We start from the raw sequence: 17,083 nt of genomic DNA, 5'->3' as shown, positions 1-17,083 counted from the left end.
TATGTCCACATTCTTCTCATACTAGAGAGCCCTGAAACAGACACAGTACTCCAGGTGTGGCATAACACTCCAGAAGATGCTACAGATTATAAAAAAGGTTGCCAGTGAAAAATTCAGGCTATACTTAACGAATGGGCAGGGTGTTTCCTGCCATCTCTGAGTGTATTAGAATAACTTCGCCCCTCTGAAGGTTAGTTGTACCAGCTCAGTTTGACTCCCTTATGGCATACAGAGGTGGGTATATACCAGTTTTTTTGTTGCTCCCTGAGATTAAAAAGTAGGTGTATGGATTGTAGGAAGTCTCAGACCACTTCACCACAGTTCTGAAAACCAGTAACTCATGATCACAGGGTACAAAGTGAAGTCAATGAGACTCTAGTCCAAACATAAATCACTTTTTAGCCTTTTTAGTTTTTTTTTCTTTGTATCCCTCAGTTGTTGGTGTTAACTGCCTATACTCTACAGGCATCATGACTATCACCACTGTCAGTCTAAGTTATCACTTATTTTCCTCATTACCTTATTATTGCCAATTCCAGACTACCTAGTCATTAATTCTGTCAGCTCAACTTTAATTTGATCGCCATCCCCCTCTTCAAGCTTACAACTTCTCAAAGACACATAATCTTTTCATCTCCTTTACAAGTCAATACTTATTGGTTAATCTTGAATTCTAAATATACAAACCCAACTACATTAAATACCACAGAAAACTCAGCATATGCCAGCCTTCTTTGTTTTTAACAAGAGAAAAAGTGGCGATCATTGATTTGACCTGATCAGGATTGGAGGCAATTAGCATAGAGCAATACATTTCCTGTTCATATGATAGCATGATCCCGGCAATAACATAGAATCACAGAATGGTTTGGGTTGTAAGGGACCTTAAAGACCATCTAGTTCCAACACCCCTGCTATGGGGAACATTTTCTACTAGACGACGTTGCTCAAAGCCTCAGCTAACATGGCCTGGAACACCTCTGCTGATAGGGCACCCACGATTTCTCTGGACAACTTCTTCCACTGCCTCACTACCCTAACAGGAAAAAAATTCCTTCCTCATTTCTAATCTAAATCTATTTATGTTTACCTATGCCCCCCCCAAAAAAGCCCATAAGAATACCTCAAAAAAAAAAGTGCAAAATTATTTTGAGTTTATAACCCATGCAGCACATAACAGCCTAAAGCAAATTTAGAACATGGCTATGCTCCTTTCAAATGGTATTTATAAGGGATATACTGACAGGCTTTAAACATTACAGACAGGCATTCCTCTGTCTCTTTTTTTTTTTCAAAGTTGTGTGTCTGTTCTGACGGAATGGTGAACTGCAGGTTGTACTCTCAGAATGCAACGATATCTGCAATAAGGACTACACCTTCTCTGAGCATCAGTAGGTTAGATTTTTTTTTATTTTTCTGTACTACTTCAAATTATAACACTATAAATATTTTATCTGTACATAAATGATATATATACAGAAACTTTCAGTCTTTCTGATGCACCAAGGACTCAATTTTATAACACCCTGTCATTTCCATACCTTCAGAGAACACTGCACTTGCTTAATTTCTGTAAGGAATGTCACACAGGAAATAGTCAGGCCACGTCTGTGTCAAGTCTGCCATTTCTATTATTAGCAATGAAGTCTACGCAATTTCTCCTGTGGTTTAACAAGTGCATACCTATTTTCTAATTTTATTTTTTTTATGCCACAACTCATAAAATTGTTTAGGTTGATGCTAGTCCCTTGCATTAAATTAATAACTAATCACAGATGATATTTATCATCTTGAGTTTCTTACATGAGAGTTGTCAGACTTAATCACCCTCCTCATATTTTCGCTATTTACAGAGCTTCATTTATCATACATTTCAGCAGTGTGGCAACAGATGACTATTTCCCCCATTTTTCAAGTATGTAAAGAAAGATAAAACAGGGACAGACCGTGTCAATAGCTTGAAAGTTTGACTTTGCCTGGTAACATCCATTTCTATCAGAAAATATTTTCTAAAGAAGCATTTATTTTAATCACAGAATCACTAGGTTGGAAAAGGCCCACAGGATCATCGAGTCCAACCATTCCTATCAATCACTAAACCATGCCCCTTAGCACCTCATCCACCCATCCTTTAAACACCTCGAGGGAAGGTGACTCAACCACCTCCCTGGGCAGCCTGTGCCAGTGCCCAATGACCCTTTCCACAAAAATTTTTTTTCTGATGTCAAGCCTGAACTTCACCTGGTAGAGCTTGAGGCCATTCCCTCTTGTCCTGTCCCCTGTCACCTGGGAGAAGAGGCCAGCTCCCTGCTCTCTAAAACCTCCTTTCAGGTAGTTGTAGAGAGCAATGAGGTCTCCCGTCAGCCTCCTCTTCTCCAGGCTAAACAACACCAGCTCTCTCAGCCTTCCCTCATAAGACTTGTTCTCCAGCCCCTTCACCAGCTTCGTTCCTCTTCTCTGGACTCACTCCAGAGCCTCCACATCCTTCTTGTGGTGTGGGGGCCCAGAACTGAACACTGTACTCCAGAGGGAGAATAACCTCCCTGGACCTGCTGGACATGCCATTTCTGATACAAGCCAAGATGCCATTGGTCTTCTTGGCCACCTGGGCACACTGCTGGCTCATGTTCACCCACCTGTCAACCAACACCCCCACGGCCCTCTCCTCCAGGCAGCTTTCTAGACAGACTTCTCCTAGTCTGTAGCACTGCACAGGGTTGTTGTGCCCCAAGTGCAGGACCCGGCATTTGGCCTTGTTAAACCTCATGCCATTGGACTCAGCCCAGCGGTCCAGCCTGTTCAGATCCCTTTGCAGAACCTCCCTACCCTCCAGCAGATCAACACTTCCACCCAGCTTAGTATCATCCGCAAACTTGCTAAGGGTGCACTCAATGCCTTCATCCAGGTCATTGATAAAGACATTGAACAGGGCTGGACCCAGCACTGAGCCCTGGGGAACGCCACTTGTCACTGGCCTCCAGCTGGAATTAACTCCATTTACCACCACTCACTGGGCCCGGCCATCCAACCAGTTTTCCACCCAGGAGAGTGTGCGCCTGTTCGGTCCATAGGCTGACAGTTTCCTAAGCAGAATGCTGTGAGGAACTGAGTCAAAGGCTTTACTGAAGTCCAAGAAGACTACACCCACAGCCTTTCCCTCGTCCAGTAGGTGGATCACCAGTCATAGAGATAAGTAGAAGGCTAAAACCTCAATAAATTGACAGTAATGCTTAATTACAGAAAATGCATTCCAATTTTAATAATTGGTTAAATTTTGCAGACAGTATGGGAATGATCTGTTCCAATCAAATGTTTATAAAAAATAATTTCTTTGATAATCATGACAAAGAAAATGACTCAGAAGTCTCTATAAAGTGTGTTCAAGGCTTTGAACTAGAAGCTGAAAGGACCAGTAACTCTGATGAGGATAGTGACTGGGAGAATAACTGCTGAGATACGTGTTGAACCATATCTTAATTTTTTTTTCAAACCACTTACAAACTGGACTGATAATTAGCAAAACACTTAAATGAAAAAATATGCAGAATGGCACAAATGTTTGGCCACCACTAGATTCTGTGGGAAGTTGATCTTGCATTCTCGGGCATCTAAGATGTCATTTTTCATGCAGTATTGTGCAACAAGAGCAAAAACTACATTATGTAAGATATCACTTCACTGAAATAAAGTATGAGCGACACCTCCCAAGCCTACTAATTGAAACACTGCAGTACAAATGCTACCACAATGTTGTTACGAAATATTAACGAATATCTGTTTTGATAACCAAAGTAAGACTCATGCAACTTCACATTTTAATTGGTCGGAGAAAAAGTTGACCCCCAGTAACTTGTTCTTAATTGTGAAATGAAAAGAGCTGCCATGGGTGCAGATGCACAAGTGCTGGCAGAGGGTGCTGCAGGATGGTCTTGGTGAGGAGAGGTCAGGCTAGCCAGTGCTGGACACCATTGGCTTCAACATACCCAGGGCACAGCTGAGCCCTCAGCTAAGATGATCACACCTCTGCAGAAGTGCATTTAGGAAAGGGCAAAACTAAGCCAAAATCCTACCAAACACAGAAAGGATGAAAGAAAAGAAACAACAGTACAAACACCAAGGTTAGAGAAGTAGGAGGCGGTGGTGCTCCACTGAACTGGAGCAGATACCTACACCAGAGCCCACGGAGGAGTCCATGCCAGAGCAGATGGATACTCATAAAGGCTGTGGCCCATGGATAGCCCACGCCAAAGCAGAAGAAACACAAGAAGGAAGGAGCAGCATAGAGGCATCACTGTGTACTGACTTTAAAAACCCTCTCCCCATTCCTCTCTACTGCTTAGGGCAGTAAAGGACTCAGGAGTGAAGATGTGAAGTTGAACCTAGGAAAAAAGCAGGAAAGTAATTATTTTAAAGTTTTTCCTTTTGTTTCTCACTACCCCAATTATGTGAATTACTAATAAATTAGAACTAATTTTCCCCAAGTCAGATATGTTTTGTCCTTGACAGTCACATCTAAGTCATCTCCCTGTCTTTATCTCAGCCTGTGAGGTTTTTCATTACAATTTTTTCCTTCCCACCTCCTCAGTCTTTCCGTGAAAGGAAGGAGCAGCTAGATGAATATTTGACTGATAGACAAGGCTAATCTATGACAAGAATAAGACTGGAGGTATTAATGGAAGAATATAAATAGTAAAGATAGCTGTCAAACATAATATTGTTTTTATTTTTTGTGTTCTGGATGTTTAGATCAAAGAAAGTACCGTAAAATATTTTATTAGACTTATACCATGCCAAGATGATGGCATCTCTGGGAAAGCATATTTAAGAGAACTAAAAATTGCTGCACAGCAGAGTATGATAGTGATAAATGAGGACAATGTGAGAAACAGCCCTGAAGACATCAAGGTCAAAGAAGGAGGAGGGAGAGGAGGTGCTCCAGTCATCACAGCAAAGATTCCCCTGCAGCCCCTAGGGGTGGCCCAGGTGAGAAGTACCATGTTGGAGCACATATGCACACTGCAATCTGTAGATGGCCCCATTCTGCCCTGAGAAAATCCGTGGCCTATGGGGTACTCGTGCTTGGAGCAGTCTGTTCCTTATGGATTGTATCTCATGGAAAGGACCCATCTTGGAGCAGTACTTGAAGAACCGCGGCCCATGGGAAACATTTTGGAGCAGTTCATGAAGTATAGTAGCTTGTGGAGAGCCGTAACAAGTTAAACTTGGCTGGCCACCAGCTGCCCACCAAATCACTCTCTTACTCCCCACCCTCAAAAATATGGGGAGAAAATAAGATTAAATTTGCTCATGGGTTGAGATAAGGACAGGGAAACCATTCAGAAATTGCAATTACAATTACCATCATGGGCAAAACAGACAACTTAGAGAAATTGTTTTTTTTTTTTTGCAAATTTAACACAGTAGGTTAATGAGAAATAAGAACAAATTCAAAACCACCTCACCTTTACCTTTTTCTTGGGCTTAGCTATACTCCCAACTACTTTACCTCTTCCCCCGAAGTGGTGCAGGGCATTGGAGAATGGGTGTTGTGCTCAGTTCTTAATGTTTTGTCTGTCACTCCTTCCTCCTCATGCTCTTCCCTTGCTCCAGAATGGGATCCTTCCCAGAGGAGACTGTTTTCGTAACTTTCTCCAATGTGGGTCTTTTCCCCATGTACAGTCCTTTATGAACTGCTCCAGCATGTGTATCTCATAGAGTCACAGACCTGCCAGAAAAGAATCTCCTGCATCAACTCCTCTTCCAAGGGTCACAGTTCCTGCCAAGAGCCTGCTCCAGTATAAGCTCTCCATACAGTCACGGTTTCCTTCAGGTCACATCAACCTGCTCTGGCATGGCAGTCCTTCATGGGCTCCAGGGTAGATCTGTGCTCTATCGTAGGCCTCCAGGGGCTGCAGGAGGACAACCTGTGTCACCATGGTCTTCACCACAAACTGCAGAGGAATCTCAGCTCTAGTGCCTGGAACACCTCATCCTCTTTCACTGACCTTGATGTCTGTTTTTCTCATGTATTCTCAGTTGTCTCTTCTGGCTGCAGTTGCATGTTGTTTTTTACCCTTCCTAAATATGTAATCACATTGCTGATTGCCTGAGCTTTGGCCAGCAGTAGGTCTGTTTTGGAGCCAGCTGCAGCTAGCTTTGTCTGACATAGAAGCATCTTCTGGCGTCTCCTCACAGAAGCTACCCCTGCAGCCTCTGCCACTCCCGAAGCACCACCACATAAACTCAGCACAACAGCCCATGCTGGAGGAGGATAAAAGTGTGAGGATGGATTGGCAAAGACCAAGTCTTATAAACTACAACTCCCATTTACCTGCTGTCCTGCATTGCTTCAGGGGGACAAGGTACATGAGCTAGGAAAAAAGGACTGAAGTTCAGCCTAGGAAGAAGGGGAGGGTGAGGGAAGGTGGTTTATTTTTGCCTTTTTTCCCTTAACTATCCTATTCAATTTTGAATTGGCAATAAATTAATCTGCCCTAAGTCAAGTCTTCTGCTTACGACATTAAGTGATGAGTAATCTCCCTGTCTTTATCTTGACCCACGGACACTTCCATTTTGTTTTCTCCTCCTGTCCTGTTGGGAGTGGGGGAGGAGTAACAGAGCAGTCGGGTGGACACCTGGCAGCCAGCCAAATTAACCCACCACTCTGGACTAATCATAAAGTTTTTTCACGTATTTTCTCATAATAAGTTAAAAAAAAAAAGAAATAAAATAAAATAAAATAAAATAAAATAAAATAAAATAAAATAAAATAAAATAAAATAAAATAAAATAAAATAAAATAAAATAAAATAAAATAAAATAAAATAAAATAAAATAAAATAAAAGGAAGACTCAGAATTTAATTCTAAGTAGGAAATTCACCAAAGCTTGTAAATTATCCTCTTTTTGTCCAATTTTTATTACTTATTTTGAAACTAAAAAAACCTGTCAGTTAGCCTCAAATAATTTTACAACTAATCTTACCAAACATATCTGCAGTGTGGAGAAAACTTTCTTACAAATTTAATTAGAAGTATGACATTCAAAAGAATAAGAAAATTTAAAAGTAAAATTGTGTTACATTATATAGCTTTTTATGGAGTTTCAGTGTGTAACACACCTGACTAAACATCTGATAAATATGCAGAGAACTCAAAGGAGATAATCTTTCAGATAACAATGAAAAGATGAAACTACTTTAGAATTAAGAAATGCTAGCATTCACCTAATGTGATTCATGATCAGTATCACACAAAAGTATAGTTATTTTTCTGGAAGGCTCTACTGTAACCCCAAGCCCAGATTATACAAAAATGACAGGAATAAGTATCAGTGCTCCTGAAGCACATCTCCACTTCAGTTCGATCAAAGGTGATGAATACTAAGATGCTATATTAGCATTTCTAGTCATCATGGATAAAACAAACATTTTTGCCTATTCAAAAATACAGGCAAGCAGAAAGCTTTATACATTTTTATTTTAGAAGCAATTTTATTAAAATAATTTCTACATCAGCTATACAGACTAATACTTCCAGGAAGAGAATATAGATTTTAATCTTTTTCTTGAAAATAATCATAGCATTCACTAATCCTACATTTTATTAAAAATGTACTGTATAATCTAAAATTTTGCTATTATTTTGATGCTCTGCTAATAAATGCTGGGGCATTAATGTACAACAGCAGCTCTGGGACTAAACATAGTGAGCTAATCACAGGCTAAGACCACCTCCAGCACTGCATCCTCTACGCACCACACATCCAGATCACAGCAGATGCTCCCAAGGCTGATTGCATGAGTTCACATGAACTCATGGTAAGCAGTCAACACAAATTTTTCAAACATTTCCCTAGCATATGGAAGATGACATTAACAATTTACTCTGTTAAGCAACAATGTAGAAACCCCCATATGCTCTATGGAGACTGGTATGATATCCAATGCTGAGAAAATGATGTTGTGTTAGTGACCCAGCAGAATAAAACAGATGAAGCCTCTTCAAAGGACAAAACACTCCTTTCTCCTGATTATGCTGCTGCACAAATATTTTGGGTTTCAGACTTATGGCCTGGCTTCCAACCATTTACAATCATAGAATCATTGAGGTTGGAAAAGACCTCTAAGATCATCCAATTCAACCATCAGCCCAACACCATCACGCCTACTAAGCCATGTCACCATGTGCCACATCTACATGCTTTCTGAACATCTCCAGGGATGGTGACTCCCCCATTTCCCTAGGCAGCCTGTGCCAACATTTGAACACTCTTCCAGTAAAGAAATTTTTCTTCTAATATCCAATCTAAACCTCCCCTAATGCAATTTGAGGTCATTTTCTCTCATCCTATCACTTGTTACCTTGGAGAAGAGACCAACACCTCACTTCATTACAACCTCCTTTCAAGTAGTTGTAGAGAGTGATAAAGCTGCCCTTCAGCCTCCATTTTTACAGGCTACACAGCCCCATTTTCCTCAGACATTCCTCATAAGACTTGTGCTACAGACACTTCACCAGCTTCACTGCTCTCAACGCACTTCAGCAGCTCAGTATCTTTCTTGTACTAAGCAGCCCAAAACTGAACACAGTATTCCAAGGTGCATTTGCATCTGTGCCAAGTACAGGGGCACAATCACTTCCTGACTCCTGCTGGCCACACCATTTTTGGCACAATCCAGTATGCTGTTGGCTTTCTTGGACACCTGGGCACACTGCTGGCTCATATTCAGCTGGTTGTCAACCAGCACTCACAGATCCTTTTCCACTTGGCAGCTTTCCAGCCACTCTTCCCCAACTCGGTAGTGATGCATGGGGTTGCTGTGACTGAAGTGTAGGACCTGGCATTTGACCTTGTTGAATCTCATACGATTGGCCTCAGCCCATCAATCCAGCCTGTCCAGGTCCCTCTGGCACAGCCTTCCAGTCCTCCAGCAAATTGACGCTTCTACCTGTTTTGGCGTCATCTACAAACTGACTAAGGGAGTGCTCAAAACCCTTGTCCAGATCATTGATAAAGATATTAAACAGAACTGGCCCCAACGCTCAGCCCTGAGGGACACCACTTGTGACCGCCTGTCAACTGGATTGAGCTCCATTCACCACAACTCTCTGGGCCTGGCCATCCAGCCAATTTATTACCCAGCAAAGAATACCTGTCTAAGCCACAGGTACCAACTTTTCTAGGTGAATGCTGTGGGCAACAGTATCAAAGGCTATACTGAAGCCCAGGTAGGTAACATCCGTAGCCTTTTGTGCATTTGCTACATGAGGCACCTGGTCATAGAATGGTATCAGGTTGGTCAAGAAGGACCTATCTTCATGAACACATGCTGGCTGGGTCTGATCACTTGGTTGACCTGATGAGCTAGTTAAGATGATCTGCTCCATAACCTTCCCTGGCACTGAGGTCAGACTGACAGCCCTGTAGTTCCTCCTTCTGGCTCTTCTTGTAGATGGGCATCACATTTGGTAATCTCCAGTCAACTGGGACCTGCCCTGTTAACCCAGGACTGCTGACAAATGAAGAGTGGCTTGACAAGCTCCTCCACCAGCTCCCTCAGTAGTCTTAAGTGGATCCCACCCAGTCCCATAGACTTGTGAGTGCCCAGTTGGCACAGCATGTCGTTGACTGCTTCCTCCTTCATTATGGAGGGGTTTACCCTGCTCACCATGCCTGTCTTCCAACTTAGGGGACTAAATACCCTGGCAATAATCAGTCTCACTGTTAAAGACTGAGGCAAAGAAGGCATTAAGCATCTCAGCCTTTTCCTCATCCTCAGTAGCGATGTTCCCCTCCATAACCAATAAAGGATGGATCTTATCCTTGGTTCTCTTTTTTCATATTGATGCATTTCTAAATACTATTTTTGTTGTCTCCTACAACAGTGACCAGACCAAGTACAAGCTGGGCTTTTGCCTTTCTAATTGTCTCCCTGCATGACACAACGAGATCCCTGGATCCTTTTTGATTTGCCTGTCCTTTCTGCCAAAACTGGTAAACTCTCTTTTTCTTCCTGAGTTTCAGCAAAAGCTCCCTGGTCAGCCAGGTTGGACGTCTTCCCTGGCAGTTCATCTTCTGGTGCACAGGGAGAGCCTGCTCCTGCTTCTTCAAGGTTTGCTTCTTGAAGAGTGTCCAGCCTCCATGGATCTCTTTGCCCTTCAGGACTGTTTCCCAAGGGACTCTCTGAATCAGTGATCTGAACAGGCCAAAGTCTGCCTTCTGGAAGTCCACAGTAGTGGTACATTTCACATGTTTCCTCTCAATTTCTCCCACATCTTGACTTCCTAAATTTTACTTCCTCCCTTGTCAAAAGTCTGTACTTCCATGTCTGTCCATCTTGGACTCCAGAATCCTCACCAACAAGTCTTAATCATTACAGCATAGGCAGACTGTCCCATTACATCATTTACTCTGGTTTATCTACAGTGAAATTTCATGAAAGCACTGCGGGATGCCTGTAGTAATATTTTCAGAACCAGTATAATTAGACCAAATCCAGGTTTCTCAGCAGTGCTGAAAACTCAGAGAGATGCGCACAACACTAATTCTCCTCAACATCACTTATCAGAATTCTGATGGCAGTAAGTGATACCACTACAAGGTCTTCAATCAACATTACTCACAGTATCTGCTACGCTATGCAGATACTGCGTATCTGCCTCCAAGTCACAACCATAGCTTACTCTCAGCAACCTCCAGATGCTCTGCAAATCCCAGCATCTGTTAACAAAGTCAGTATGTGATAAATTATGTGAAAAAATACAGCTCTCAAGACATTATTACAAGGATATTTGGTGCCACCTACAAAGGAAGGACCAAGTTTCTCAAATGGTTGGGAAATCACTGTCCTGTGCAAATTACTGATTGCACAACCGATTAAAAATTCTGTTATGAAGGTGAAAACTTATCCCAAACAACTGGCAGTGTTATGGTACCAAAAAAAAAATCTCACTGTAGGTCTAGATAAAGTTCCTTACCTTATCTGTACTGTTACCCACATCAGATTTTTTTCATAAGAATCACAGATACAAGAGGGGCTGGCAAACAACCTCTATACAAGTATTACTAAGGGAGTATTTTAGTAAGAAGAATGACTTAGGCAAGCAGAAATACTCTGAAGACTTCATAGTCATAGCACAGCTTTTAAATGTCTGTTTGTAGGTGAATTAGTAATATAGAAGTTGAAGTTAATTCTAACTCAAAGTCCACAGTTTTAAGATTTACATAAAAATTAACAGATTAACTGCTGCTTGCTTCTTTATCAGTTATAAACATAACACGCTACAGATGTTTCTCCAACTATCAGAAAAATTATGCTTCTCTGAAAACTTTGCCAGTACATCGTACCACATTTTCCTGAATTCTCTGTGAGATTTATTTCTAGTTGCCACTATTCCTATTGCACCAATTGAAATTCAAAAGAACAAATGGAGTAACCATTAAGACAACCTAAAGATAATGTTATTCAAATCCAGGCTCAGAGTATATTATTCACATCACCGTGTACGCAGAACTCACTTTTACTCTTTCCAATTCCAAAGACCTGAGATAATCTACTCATGATGCATACAAGAATTTATAAGTTCAGTTTAGTTCATATTTGAAAGAAACAGGACTGCTTCTATAATGCATTTAACCAACATGACAAACAGTATATGAATCTTTTGAGGGATCTGTAATAATACAGAAGAAATCGTTATGTTAGATGACTTTAATAGTTCTTTTTTGATCTCTCAGCTTCTAAGGACTTGTAAAAAAGTCTCTGAAAGAGACTTTTCATTGTAAAACTAGTCTCAAGAGTATCTCAGCTGATACTGAACATTTTTTTTGCCTTAGGTAAAATAAGGTAAATAATTAAAAATAATCTTTTACTGCCCTACATAAGCCTTTTAAATGCATACCTTCAAAACTAAAAACAGCTTTAATCAAAACAGAGAAGTAATAGTTCTTGCTAATTCTTACATACACGAAAGCCTTGCATCACCAAAAATCTTAGCAAGTGCCTGCCAAGCAGAGATCTTGTACTGTCTAAGTTGTTCCTTTCAGCTACTAAGCAAGGAATGTAATAGCTGTAGCATTAGATATACTACTGTGTCACAAGAAAGAGAATGCTATGAGTGTTCTGGGGCCACAGTCTTGCTTATAGAAAGTACTTTTATGGATTTCTGGAAATAATAAAGACATCTAAAATAAACTTTTAAAACCAGTGATTTATTTATGCTGTAAAATTCACCAATAATTAACTACATTTAAGCAATAATTCACAGTTCCGTAAGTAAGAAAGCTTGATGATGTGGGATGAGGGATGAGGAGTTAGAGGAGTGATGTGGTGGAACTGATCTCTCTAATTGAAAACCAAAAGTCACGTAAAACATTAGCATGTTACTATCTCATATGTGTTGGAAACAATGATAAACAAAAAGGTTTACTTAAAGGCATCAATATGCAGAATCTCCTCTGGCACCCCCACCGAGTAGCCATCAAATGGCGTCAAATAAAAACTGAAAAAATGAAGGTAATCTTCTCTTAAATCATTAATAAACTAATTTAGTTAACTGAAACTAACTTGGGTTTTTATAAACTAAGTTGAATTTTTACCCAATGTAAACACCCGAACATCATCAGGTGTCAACTTCAGAAGGAGAACTCATGGCCTCAACTTGAATATGCTCACAGTACTCTCCTGAAATGCTCTCTACATTGATTAAAGCCCAGTAGTTGTATCACATTCCCTTTATATAATTTTCAGCAATTCTTAATTCAACATTTAGGGAGAGTAGGAGAAATTATTTAGTTAAGAGTGTTATTTGGAGCTTCATTTCACTTGCAAATTAGGAAAAATACTTAAGTGCCAAATGATTGCCTTTGAAAAAGATATAACAAAGGCATTAATTATTGTCTAAATTCTCTGTTTGCTTTTAGCTAGAAGCTACTTTAAATACAAAAACTTAAATTTTTAGTCAAGTTTTAGCTTTTTTTTAGTCAAGTTTTAGTTTTATTCATGTTGAAAAAGTACTGACACGTATGATCAGAAATAGAAAAAAAACGAAAAAACTGCACGTTTACATACAGTAACAGGTTATCTGTCATTGCTATTAAGGGTTTCCTTTTCTTGTTAAGTTTCATAAGGATAGCTATATTTCAATATGAAGTTTTACAGTCACATCACATAATTAAAAGATATATTTCTTATTCTAGTAATTCCAGTGAAGTAATTTCAAGAACAGTTTTACATCAGTCCAGAACATATTTAGTAGATTGTCCTACTGAAAATGTTCATGCAGAAAGGTATATTATTTCTAAGTAATTTAAACCTGAAAATTGCCTGTCTTTTAAATTTATATTTTCCATCTTAGTACTCTTTTCTGACTTATTCTAATATTTTCCATTAGAGTAGCCTTATTCTGCATATGCAAATAAAGCCCTACAGACAGAAAGATCTGAGGCAACTGAATGCTTTTGAAACCACTGAAGTTATATAAAGGCTCTGACCTAAACCTACAAAATCAAACAACAGTCTTAGAGGCTAAAAGGAGTTATGATAAAAGTTCAATGGTACTTTTTATTCAAAACATTTCAATTTTAGGATTTTTAGAACATCATACTTTCACCAAAGTCTATGCTTATTTAGACTTTACCACATTCTTAAAGATTTCATGAAACCTTGAAAGAGAGTATGTTAGGTAACCATGTAACCATGTTAGGTAAACATCTGTAACCACGGCAAAGAAATACAATTGCTAAAACGTGTCATTCTGGTTTATATAAAACAGTTTTAGAACCTTTCTCTGTTAAAAGTGTTTATTTCCTTCTGTTTAAAGCACTAGTTATAATAAAACAAAACAATAAAAGTAATTAAAGATGTTCCTTCCTGTGCATCCTGAGGTAGTGGCTTTCCTCCATCTTCTTATTTTAAAAGGAAACTTCCACTTTTTTAATTCTCAATATTTTTCATCTGATCTGCAGTATAATTCTATATCACCTGTGTGCATTTCCTAAATGCTAAAATAAATTACTTGACCAAAAGGATAGAATACAGCAGGATAGGAGGCATTCTGGTCAAAAGGAAAAGCCAGAGCTAATACTCCAATTATTCTTTCAGTTTTATTCTGGACAGCGTCTTTCCCAAAAACCCCACACTTGTTGCTTCCTAAGAAAACATAAATTCCACTACTTAACTCACAAGAAGTTTATTTTTCCTTGTACACACAAGAATATGCTTCATTTTTCAGATGCATATAAATCTGTTTAAATCCTGCCCATCTACTGAAGGATTCATAATTGGAACTGTATATTTCAATTACATATTGTAAAGAGCACATTCTCATGAAACCTACAGAAACAGATTAGTGCTGCCATCCAGTTAAAACTAAACTGTAATCTACTACAGAAATATACAAACTCTGTAAAATATGTCTAGATTATTTACCCAGAACGAGCAAGAACACCCAGAAAACGCTGTTTGCTCTTATTGATCTCTTCTAACCTCCAAGCCATGAGAAATTATTGTAAACTAATACAACTAGTTAAATTTATAGTGGTTTTAGATGCTTTAATGTAATTACCTGTCATTAATGATCCAGTTCAGACACAGATTGAGGGAATTAAGGTTTTTGCATCTCTTTACTATTTCCATCACGGTTTCATTGTCCAGTTCTGTGATATGACGTAGATCCAAGCTGGAAAGATTTCTTAGCTATTGAGACAAATATGATAAAAGAAATAATCTGAAATTTGTTCACATACATAACTGTTATAAAAACAACTAAACTTTTTGGAATCACATATAGCATGTGCAAGCTAGTCAAGAAAGACGAGACTACTATATTTTTCACAAAAAGGAAACATATCAGAAGTATTCATAGAATCCAACTTCAGCAAATTCAGAATGCAGGCATTCAGTTACTCCATAAAGCCACTTGTGATCCAATACATTTACAACAGGGCCCTAAGCCTTCCTTCTTTTAACTAAATGGTTTGTAAGATACCAAAGTAGCATACCAACTCACTTAATTATAAGAAGAATAAGGCAGGGAAGGAAGGGAGACAGCACATTTGTGCTTAGATGTTACTAAAGACTCCAGAGTTAAAAGTTTTCAAATGCAGTAAACATTAAAAACTTCCTGGAAAATACCATACTTATACTGTAGTCTCACCCACACAGAGATCAATAACAACTTGGATATTCTGAAGTCAAAAGCTGAAGTCACAGAACACTATGATTAGGATTCATGCACTGATTAATTTGATTTATTGCTATCATTAATCATTATAATGTATTTCAAAAGCAAACAAAACCCTGCTACTACCTTTATAAGCTATGGATTCAAAAAAGAAAATTTTTACAGGTTTCTGTAGCACCCTTAAACAATAGATCAGTTTAATCATAACAACCTCCAAGCACTGTTTGCTTTTTAAGCTGTCTGAAATAATTTCTGTTATATTCCGGGAAAATAATTATATTAGGTAACACCAACACTAATTAAATTTACCTTCCGTGTAAGAGAGAAAAAAATAATCCAACTCAGTAATTTAAATCACTAAGGATTTGATTAAGTAAAGTCATATAACTGAGATTGTGTAATTGGTCCACTTCAGTAGTTAATTATTAAGTCAATGTATTTAAAGGGGGAAAAAAAATGTAAAAAGAATAGGGGGGAAAAAAAAAGGCTTCAAATGTAGGTACCCACCTAAACAAACTGGTGTTCTGGTGTTTTGTTCCACAAGTTTTTAACATTTTCTAAACTAAATCTGAAAAAAACCCCCACATACAGCTCAAAAAAATCTGCAGAAAAAGCATAAAATTAAGGAACCTGACTTCTGAGAAACTACTGCAAGATATGGCTATAGAAAGCAGGACAATAATATTCCTATTATCAAGATACTACCATAGGTATACTGTGGAGGTGCTTGTTTTAATCCCATTTAACTTCTGATAATCTTCTTTGCATCTTAGGGCAAAAAGCACACAACAATTGATATTGTGCTGGTAAAATGACCAAATCTTACAAGCTTTGTCTCTCTGCATTTCATGCACACTGCTCTAGCAAGGAGTTTAAAAGACTGACCTTCTATGACCCAAAAAACCCCTTACAACCAATCCCTCATTTTTTCTGCATAAATTACAAGAAGGGAAGCTTACAGCAACTTGAGTTTTCCTCATCTTCATACAGCTATTCATATTACATGGATAAAAGATACTTAAGCCTGTATACTATGTTGGCAAGAACATGGCCAATGTCTATAATATAAGAAATAAATCTGCTGGACAATTCAACAATGTATATGTTCTGGGACGACAAATAAATATTTACCAGGAGACCTCAAAGACAAGTAGAAAAATTTCCCACTAAAAAACCACAGAATTCTTAACTAAAACATGCTTTCTTTCATGACAACACTCATCTTCTGCATGGGTGACAATAATGGTGATTCATTTATCATTACTACTTACAGAGTCAAAACCAGGAAATTATTCTAAAAACAAGTCAATGCATGGAGGTCAGTGCTTCTTTTAAAAGTGTCTAACAAATGTGACTTCAAATTAGGTAAGAGGTAACAATACAGCATCCATTTCATTGAGGTAATGCTGAGTGTAGCACAAAGAATTTGTGACTTACTACAAGACTTTTGCATGGCATGGGTTTGACAGGCTGAGAGAGTTGGGCTTGTTCAGCCTGGAGAAGAGAAGGCTCTGAGGAGATCTTATAGCAATTTTCCAATACCCAAAAGGGGCCTACAAGAAAGCTGGAGAGGGACTATTCATAAAGGCTTGTGGTGACAGGACAAGGGGGAATTGGTACAAACTGGAGAGGGGCAGATTTAGGCTTGATAATAAGGAAGAATTTCTTCACTATGAGAGCAGTGAGACACTGAAACAGGTTGCCCAAGAAGGTTGTGGATGCCCCATCCTGAGAGGTGTCTCTGCCCATGGCAGAGGGGTTGGAACTAGGTGATCTTTAAAGTCCCATCCAATCCAAACTATTCTATGATTCTATGACTCAAAATCCAAATTGAATTCCTAGTATTCCTATTGACAGGTCTGTAGTTCCCTGGGTCCTCTTTCCAGCCCTTCTTGTAG

General features: G+C 39.0%; 1 protein-coding gene across 1 annotated transcript in view; it reads right to left on the bottom strand.

Annotated features, from left to right (window-relative positions):
• FBXL17 (F-box and leucine rich repeat protein 17) overlaps window positions 1-17,083 on the bottom strand; it is a 304,655-nt gene that overhangs the window by 184,416 nt on the left and 103,156 nt on the right. Inside the window, exon 6 of the mRNA XM_069879953.1 lies at window positions 14,568-14,698. Within this exon, the coding sequence (XP_069736054.1) occupies window positions 14,568-14,698 (131 nt within the window). The remainder of the gene's footprint in view (window positions 1-14,567; window positions 14,699-17,083) is intronic.

The sequence above is a fragment of the Phaenicophaeus curvirostris genome, chromosome Z (assembly GCF_032191515.1).
Source record: "Phaenicophaeus curvirostris isolate KB17595 chromosome Z, BPBGC_Pcur_1.0, whole genome shotgun sequence".
Classification (NCBI taxonomy): Eukaryota; Metazoa; Chordata; class Aves; order Cuculiformes; family Cuculidae; genus Phaenicophaeus; species Phaenicophaeus curvirostris.
The sequence above is the reverse complement of the archived record's forward strand: the minus strand, read 5'-3'. Positions and strand labels throughout refer to the sequence as shown.